The 8938-nt window shown below is 33.4% G+C and overlaps 1 protein-coding gene and 1 long non-coding RNA gene across 2 annotated transcripts in view; both read left to right on the top strand.

Moving 5' to 3' along the window:
• Window positions 1-3823, top strand: part of LOC101505603 (U-box domain-containing protein 35-like) — a 5096-nt gene extending 1273 nt beyond the window's left edge. The window contains exons 2-11 of the mRNA XM_012712524.2: window positions 5-109; window positions 195-319; window positions 472-590; window positions 691-908; window positions 1045-1090; window positions 1194-1482; window positions 1610-1711; window positions 1814-2242; window positions 2407-3192; window positions 3341-3823. Of these exons, the coding sequence (XP_012567978.1) occupies window positions 5-109; window positions 195-319; window positions 472-590; window positions 691-908; window positions 1045-1090; window positions 1194-1482; window positions 1610-1711; window positions 1814-2242; window positions 2407-3192; window positions 3341-3427 (2306 nt within the window). The 3' untranslated portion in view covers window positions 3428-3823. The remainder of the gene's footprint in view (window positions 1-4; window positions 110-194; window positions 320-471; window positions 591-690; window positions 909-1044; window positions 1091-1193; window positions 1483-1609; window positions 1712-1813; window positions 2243-2406; window positions 3193-3340) is intronic.
• A 1463-nt stretch (window positions 3824-5286) lies between these two features.
• LOC105851529 (uncharacterized) lies at window positions 5287-7445 on the top strand. The gene is made up of 2 exons (XR_001143271.3): window positions 5287-5759; window positions 7234-7445. It is a non-coding gene; the product is annotated as an uncharacterized lncRNA (long non-coding RNA).
• The last annotated feature ends 1493 nt before the right edge of the window (window positions 7446-8938 follow it).

Genomic DNA, 8938 nt, shown 5'->3' with positions numbered 1-8938 from the left:
AAAGAAAGCCAATACGCTCTTAAATGGGCCGCTGATACTCTTGTCACCAAAGGCCAAACCGTTATTCTGATCCACGTTTCCCGCGCCACATCCTCCGTTGCTGCTTCCAGTAATAATAATAATGATAATAATTAAATCATCTGCATTCAATTCATGCTATATTTATTTGAATTTTAAATATCAATGAAATGCAGGAGGTAGCGAGGCCATTGTATGTAACGTCAACAGTACTTCAGCTGCATCTCCACATAGACACCAACTTGATAACGCCACAAAGGATCTCTTTCTTACCTTCCATTGCTATTGCACACGCAAAGATGTAGGTCTGATCACAACTTTATTTCCTCCTTTATTAATTAGTTTAGCTTCCATATATTAATAATAAAATTCTGTCAAAAAACAATGTATAAAATGTCAACAACATTAATTAATTAATTAATTAATTAATTAATTGCTTTCTTTTTGTGTTAGATACAATGCCTTGATGTCTTACTTGAAGACACTGATGTTGGGAAAGCAATAACCGAATATGTCTCTTACGCTGCAATTGAGAACTTGGTGGTTGGTGCATCAAGGCATACATTTATTAGGTGAGTAAGGTGCTCTATCTCTAAAGCAAATTATTAGTTACAATCATTTCTTAAACTTGACTGCGGTAGTGGCGTAGCGGCTTATTTTGTGTGTTTGCAGATTTAAGTCGTCAAGTACGCCAAGCAGCATATCAAAGGGGGCACCGGATTTCTGTACTGTTTATGTGATATCTAAGGGAAAAATCTCCTCAGTTCGGAATGCTTCCCGTCCAACTCCACATACTTCCCCACTTCTCATTCATATTATACCTAACAATCTAAATCAGGATGTAAATCAACCTGTAGATCAGATATGCTCTAGGCGTATGAATTTGAGAGGTTTGTTTGTTAATTTGTTTCTGTAAATTAAAAGAATGAATTAAGCTATATAATAGTTATGTATTGCATGCAATTCAATTAAATAAATAAATAATCGTGTTTAATTTGATCACATGTATATATATGTATGCTGCAGACAGGACGTCAATGAAACCACACAACTGTCAGGATGAATCTACCAAGTAAGTCTTATACTTTTATAGTATACAACAAGTAGTAGAGTAATAACAAACTCTAACAACCTGATAATTCATTATTTACTGATACCGTGGTTGAATGGAGCAGGTCGCCATTTGGAAGACGAGGAAGAGGCACCAGTGGAATGTTATGCATAGACTTCGCAGAATCAGATACAGACATATCATTCGTAAGTTCTGGGAGGCCAAGCAGTGCTTGTTCGTCCTCTTTATACGACTACATTGACTCAGGTCGAACTTCACGAGTTTCTACCAGTTCAGATCGTAGCTTTGGATCCAACCGAATCGGACTCAAGTTCATTGACCCCAGTTCACCAGATACATCTTTTTCAGAGGAAAGCAGCAGAACATCGTGTTCATATTCATCTCACAACATGGTGAGCACTGCACTTCATAATTAACATATATTTAAGCCCAAACAATTGTAGCTAGAATCAATTAGTACCCGATCGACCACTAAAGGTAGGTATCCACTTCCTTTTGCTAAACCACTTATTTAATTAGGATGAAATAGAAGCTGATATGAGGAGGCTAAAGCTTGAGTTAAAACAAACGATGGAAATGTACAATGCAGCATGCAGAGAAGCACTTACTGCACAACATAAGGTAAAATCTCGTAGTTCTTTTTTTTTCTTTTTCCTTATAGATTAGATTAGATTCAATGTGTTACTAATTATTGTTAATACTACTCCTCTATTTGCTATATAGTTAATGGAGATGAGCCACTGGAAAATTGAGGAAGAAAAAAAATTAGAAGAGGTACAATTGGCCCAAGAAGCTGCGCTAGCAAATGCAGAGAAAGAGAAAACAAGAAGTAAGGCTGCCATGGAAGCAGCTGAAGCAGCTAGAAAAATTGCAAACGTGGAATTACATAGAAGATCAAGTGTTGAAGTTAAATCTCTTAAAGAAGCCAAGGAACTGAGGATGCTATTGGATAATTTAGCCCAAACTGATGTAAGATATAGGAGATACAGTATTGAGGAGATTGAAGCAGCTACGGACTCGTTTTCTGAAAAACAAAAAATTGGGGAAGGTGGTTATGGCCCTGTTTATAAATGTTACCTTGATCACACTCCAGTGGCTGTCAAGGTCTTACGTCCAGATGCAGCTCAAGGGAAATCGCAGTTTCAGCAAGAGGTGATATTCAAAGAGTGGACATGAGTAATTGAATTATATACTACTTTATATTAATTAATTTGACAGCATGAGCATGGCATATGTTTCCATCACACACAACACAACTATATATAACTTAGCGGAATCTAATCTAAAATAAATATATATATATATATTATCCTCAGGTTGACATACTGAGTTGTATACGCCACCCAAACTTGGTGCTTCTTTTAGGAGCGTGTCCGGAATATGGCATATTGGTTTACGAGTATATGGCGAATGGAAGCTTAGAAGATTGTTTGTCTCGAAAAAAGAATGGTGGTAGGGTTCTGTCTTGGCAACTGAGGTTCCGGATTGCTGCAGATATAGCAACCGGCTTGCTATTCCTACATCAGACCAAGCCTGAACCTTTGGTGCACCGTGATTTGAAACCTGGCAACATTTTGCTGGACCAGAACTATGTATGTAAGATTAGTGATGTTGGGTTGGCAATGCTGGTCCCTGTGGTGGCTGAAAATGTAACACAGTGTTGCATGACTTCAGCAGCTGGAACATTCTGTTATATTGATCCTGAGTATCAGCAAACAGGAATGCTAGGTGTTAAGTCGGATGTTTATTCTTTGGGGATCATATTTCTACAGTTATTGACAGGAAGGCATCCAATGGGACTTGCTCACCATGCTGAGCAGTCTATAGAGAATGACAAGTTTGAGGAAATGCTTGACCCATCTCTCTCTCCCTCTGACTGGCCTCTTGAACAAGCACTCTCCCTTGCCAAAATAGCACTCGACTGTGCACAACTCAGGCGAAAAGATCGCCCAGATCTTGCCAAAGTAGTGTTGCCACAACTTTTTAAACTCAGAGAGTTTGCTGAAGAAAATATGGGTCCCATCATTTTAGGAGGAGGCATTAGTAGTTGTAGTAGTAGTGCGGAGCCTTCCCCCAACCACAGTGAACCTTCTGTGCAACAGGTTCCTTTCTTCATATTTTATTTAATTTAATTTGCTGATAAATGTAATGCATATGCACCTCACCATTAGTGAGTTAAATAATTAATATTGCTTAATTAAATCACATTATATATATAGAAGACAACTTTTGAGATGATTGATTTTGCAGGATGTGATGAGCGACCCAAGGCTTTTAAATTCAGGAAGCTCAATGAGTCCACCAAGTCCATCAACGGCAACAGAGGAAAATCCTTGAGTGTGTATAGTAAATAGACAAGATGACACTATAATTTGAAACATAGTTTGTTTCGATGTAAATGCAGGGGGCATATTTAATCTGTTATCCAGCCAGCTACGCCTAGCAACAGATCAAGTTTAAGTTTTCATTATTTGTCATTCATAATAATCTTTGTATACAAAAAGAACACATTTTGTTCTAGCTAGGGATGCATGTAAATGAGACCCGTCGTTTAAATTAGAAAAGAGGGGATTCAGGGCAAGCAAATGGGAATTTAGAATTTTTGTATTATTATGTAAATATGTTAGGAATTGGATTGTCTTCGGTTTGTAAGACAACCATCTATCTTGTAATTATAATTATTAGGAATAGCTAGCTTTGCAGACAAGCAAGTAGTGTCTGTTTCTCTGTGTTTCACATTTAATTTTCTTTTTAATTCAATAAAATTTTAAATAAAATAGTTTAAATATATAGTATAACTGAAAGAAATAAAGGTTATGCATTCAAGATTTAAATCACTCACTATCAGTCAATGGTTGATATTAACTCAGTACTATTTACATGGCTGGTGCGTACTCATTAAATAAATGACTAACTTGTAAAAAATTGTTCCTATGTAAATAATTCTTTCTATTTTCAATGCAATTTTTTTCAAATATATCATTTAATTAATATTATTTGCGTCACTTTCAATACAATATCTCTCACTATATATTTATGACATTAATAATGTATCAATAGCTAACAAAAATAATTTTGATAAAAATATTATTCTCTTCATTTATACATTTTTCTTAATATATGTAAAATAATCAAATAATTTAATTATTACACCACGGATGAAGTATAATGTAACTGTGTCGTACTATAAACAATAGCATATTAAACAAGTAACATGTTTTTCCTCAATCAAAGATGAAATTGACCCCAACTTTTCATAACATGCAGATCTCCTATCAAATACACACAAATCTGCATTGTTCCACCAATTCAGCTTCAAAACATATGATCGTAAGTAGATAATTGTGCTCTACAAGTTTGGTCCAAACCAACCAATATTTTATTTTATTTTGAAGTTAAGAAACATTTCATTAAACAATAGTTGCAAGCAATTCAACAAAGGAAATACAACATCAGGATTAACTGCTATATTCCCTACCACTTTTGCCAGAGAGGCTAAGTTATGAGCTTTGGAGTTATATTCCCTCCTTACAAAATTAACAGACACACGGTACAAACCAGAAATAAGTTCTATGCAGTCTTGAGCTACTAATTCAATAGCGGCCACTGTGGATTTTCTGTTGATACAGTTGATTACATAAATGTTGGAGTACACATAAATGTTGGAGTACATGCATATCCAATATATACAATTTTTATTAGACATCGCAATATATACAATTTTTATTAGACATCGCATAAAGATAAACACAACAATAATGCATAAACTAAAGATTTTTTTAATTAAATTTATGTAATCTTCATTAAAAATTTAAAGAGGTTTTGAAATTAGTGAATAATTAATAGAAAAAGTTATTTAACATTGGAAAAATTTATATAGTATAAAAAGTATAAGACTCTTAATTTTAAATCATAAATTATACAATTTTAGGGTATTTTGTGTTGAATTTCTTAAACTTTATCCCAGTTTTTTGGTATTTTGTGAATTAAATGCCAAAAATATATTTTTGGAAATCTGATTAAAATTATTTGTCGAAAAATAATTTAATTATGTTACGAAGAATGTAATACCGGACAAACTTTTTAAAAAATGTCACTTGTTGCTGAAAAATTTATCTGTCAAATGAGTTGCGGCGAGAGTTGATATTTTTATTAAAGTAGTTTGGGAAGGGATGTATAATGATGTTTTTATAAAATATCTATAAAGTTAGATATTTGTTTGGTTGGTTGGTTTTAATTAGTTAATTATATATATGTTATATATAGATGAAGCCAAGAAAGGAGGGGAACGTAAACATTCCCTGCTTCACGCCTCCTTCTTCTTCCTTCTTCCTTCTTCTTTCTTTTTCTTTCTTTTGCTTCAAGAAAAGAAACCAAAGTGTTGGTGGGTGAAAAAGAAGAATGTTTTTCCCTGTTGCACCTCGCCTTCTCCTTTTCTTCTTCTTTATCGGTTTCAAAGAAAAAGTGTTGGTGGTTTTCAAAACCACACACACACGAACATCTATTTATCTTCTAGATCTAAGCTTCCATTCGAAAAGTAACAGAAGGGAAAGTTGCTCCTCTCTGCACTACGGTGCTTGGGGGCTAAGTTTTGAAGTGACGACGCGAGCGAGATTTTTCACCGTACTTGAGCGCGGTAGCGGAAACGGATGAAAAAACGGTAACTAAGGTAAGGGTTGATTCCAAACTTTTAGTTTGCATTTAGGACCTTATATGTGAATTTGTGGAAAATAAATTTTATATGTTTGATGTGTAGATTTGTGGAAAATGAATTTAATGTGTTTTATGGGTGAAATTGTGGAATTTGAATTTGATGTGTTTGAGGTGTGGTTTGTAGTGATTCATATGTTGGTGTGATTAATGTGTTCATAATTAATATTATGAATTTTTTAGATGTGTTTTATGTGTGGATTTTGTGGAAAAATGAATTGATATGATTTGGTGTGAATTATGGATTGAATTTGAAAATATGTTTGAGTATGCTATGTGGTAATTTAAAAAATCATTAGTGATAATTGAGTATTAAAAACGGATAATTTTTTAATATCTGCATTTACTTAATGATTATTGTGAAAAGAGTCAGAGTATGATCATGCATTTTAATGTACATAGTGACCGCGATGGGGCCAAGGTGATAGTGGTGATCGTGATGGGCCACGATATGATGTCATGTGATTCGTTGGTTCATCTTATCCTTGCGGGGATTTTTGTGTCGTATAGGTCCGTGATATACTGCACATTTTTAGTAAATCGTGTTGACCTGTGATAGGTGGCATCTCAGTAAATAGTATTGGTCTGTAATAGGCGGTACATTTATGATTTACGTTTTTTAGTAAATCGTATTGACCTGTGATAGGTGGCACATCGGTAAATAGTACTGGTTTGTGATATGCAGTACATTTACGATTTACGCTTTTTAGTAAATCGTGCTGACCTGTGATATGTGACACCTCGATAAATAATATTGGTCTGTGATAGGCGGTATATTTACGATTTACGTTTTTTAGTAAATCGTGTTGACCCGTGATAGGTGACAACTCGTTAATTAGTATTGGTTTGTGATAGGCGGTACAATTATGATTTACGCCCCTTTAAGGAGGATTTTGGTTAGAATTCTAGAATCATGCATTTTGGCATATATGCATTGCATTAGGGTTCTTGGCACACGAGTCATGTTTGATAAATTGTGATGATTGTATATACATATTCAGTTGTTGTTGTGATTTTCCGTAATTGTTAAGTGTGATGATTGATTTTATGTTATAAGTGTTGAATGATTTCGAAAAGTTTTTAAAACTGAAATCTGCATTTTTCACAGTTGTATTCGAATACGACAGGACTGTGTTGGAATACGACAGCACAAATTTTGCTATTGTCTTATGATTTCGCACTTGTATTCGAATACGACTGTATTCAAATACGACAGAATGATTTTTGCTACTGAATTATGACTTAGCACTGTATTCGAATACGAGTTTGTTGTATTCGAATACGACAGTGCAGTTTTGTTAAAAACTTCATTTTTCAACTTTGATTATGCATGTTTGGCATATGAAAACCCTTTCAAGGTGTATGCTAAGTTGAAAGGTTATTTGGTGCATTTGAAATTTAAATGATATGTGATATTTGTTAATTTCGGTTAGTACCCTGGCGACGGGAAGGCCGTTAGTCATACCTGACCAAAGTTGTGTCAGGAGGATCTTGCAAGGCGCGTGGAGATCACTCAGGTTTTATAGTTTTTGTAGCATGATCAGATTAGATGGTTGTATAGGGGCTAGATGTCTTTCTTTTGTGGTTGTATTTATTTCAAATTGGATGATTTTACATATATCTTATATTGTCATCTTAACTTTTATTTTGATGGGTCATGTTCCCCTTTTTTATGTGACATGGAGAAAGTCGAGATTCTTGGCGAGAATACCGCAGTGGTATGAGCTATGTCGGATATGTCTCATAGCCCTGGTGTATTTTGCTGTTTAAATAGTCTGAATTTTTGTTTCAAAAACTATTTCCGCTACTTGTAAATATTGATGACTTTTGTCGTTGTGTTACGACTTAATATCTCATCCAAAAGTATTTTATGAATTTGTTTTGAAAAAAAAAATTACACTCGCGCCGTTAAAAATCAGGGTGTCACAAAAAGCTTCACTCACTTGACTCTAACTCAATAACTTTAAATTTTGTACTACATCGTTCCTTTCGTAAACTTTGTCTTGTCTTAGAATGTGAATAATTAAAATAAAATAATAGTGGCAAATTAAAATAAATTTACCAATCGAAGTAATTCATATCAACATTTCAAATGTATGGTAATGAAATGAATGAGTACAGCTAGTCTCTACCACTGTTTTCAAATTCTCGGACCACTGTACCATTTTGCAGATTCAATTTGAACGGATGTTCGATTGTTGTTTTATGTGCTCCAGAGTTAGACCCAACACCAAAAGAACGAAATTGTATATATCTCACTTACGAATATTAGTCTCAAATTGCGAAATAAGAGATTCCTAAAAATATGAAATACAAATTTGTTAAATTAATAACATAACAAAATCAATTTGTGTATAATTTAAAACTTTGAATTTACAAAAGAAAGAATTAAACATTGTCATCCTTCACTATCATTTTCATTGCATAAAATCTATGTCTGACATTTAGATCAGACATAAATCACAATCTCACAACTCTAACAATCAAATTCCATGACTCCTGGAGAAATTGAAGCAACAAAATCTATTTTTTGTTTTAGACATCGCACGATGATAAACACAATGAATAAGAAATATTTGGTAAAAGAAAATTAAAAGGAAAATGTGTATAGACAGGATAATATGGATCATATTATAAAGGAGGCACCGAAAATGGGAGATTATAGAACGGCGAAAGAATAAGAAAAGTATAAAGGAGGCGCCGAAAACAATTCGTAAAATAAAATAAATTTTTTTATTAAATTTATATAATGTTGAGTAAAAGTTGGTAGCGGTCGTTGCTAAAGTAGTGCTTGAAAAACAGTTACTTTTGAAAAACTGTCAAATCTGGTTGCAATTGATTGTATTTTATTTTTAATTCATAAATAAATTTTCAACTCAATAAAAAGTAGTGATTTTTACTCTGAATAAATAAATTTTCTTCTTATCTTTTAATTGACCAATAAATTCTCAACGCACACCTCAAATAACCGAATCGTAATATAATGAAAGTTTTATTTTTTTCTTTCAACAAATCTGCACGATGTATTTTTGTTTCTTCTAAATTATTTTTATTAAAAAAAATCTTTATTTTTGTTTAGACACTCTATTTAAGTGATACATGTCAAACTTACCAAAATATCATATTTTCTTTATTATA

The sequence above is a fragment of the Cicer arietinum genome, chromosome 1, assembly GCF_000331145.2.
Source record: "Cicer arietinum cultivar CDC Frontier isolate Library 1 chromosome 1, Cicar.CDCFrontier_v2.0, whole genome shotgun sequence".
NCBI lineage: Eukaryota > Viridiplantae > Streptophyta > Magnoliopsida > Fabales > Fabaceae > Cicer > Cicer arietinum.
The sequence above is the reverse complement of the archived record's forward strand: the minus strand, read 5'-3'. Positions and strand labels throughout refer to the sequence as shown.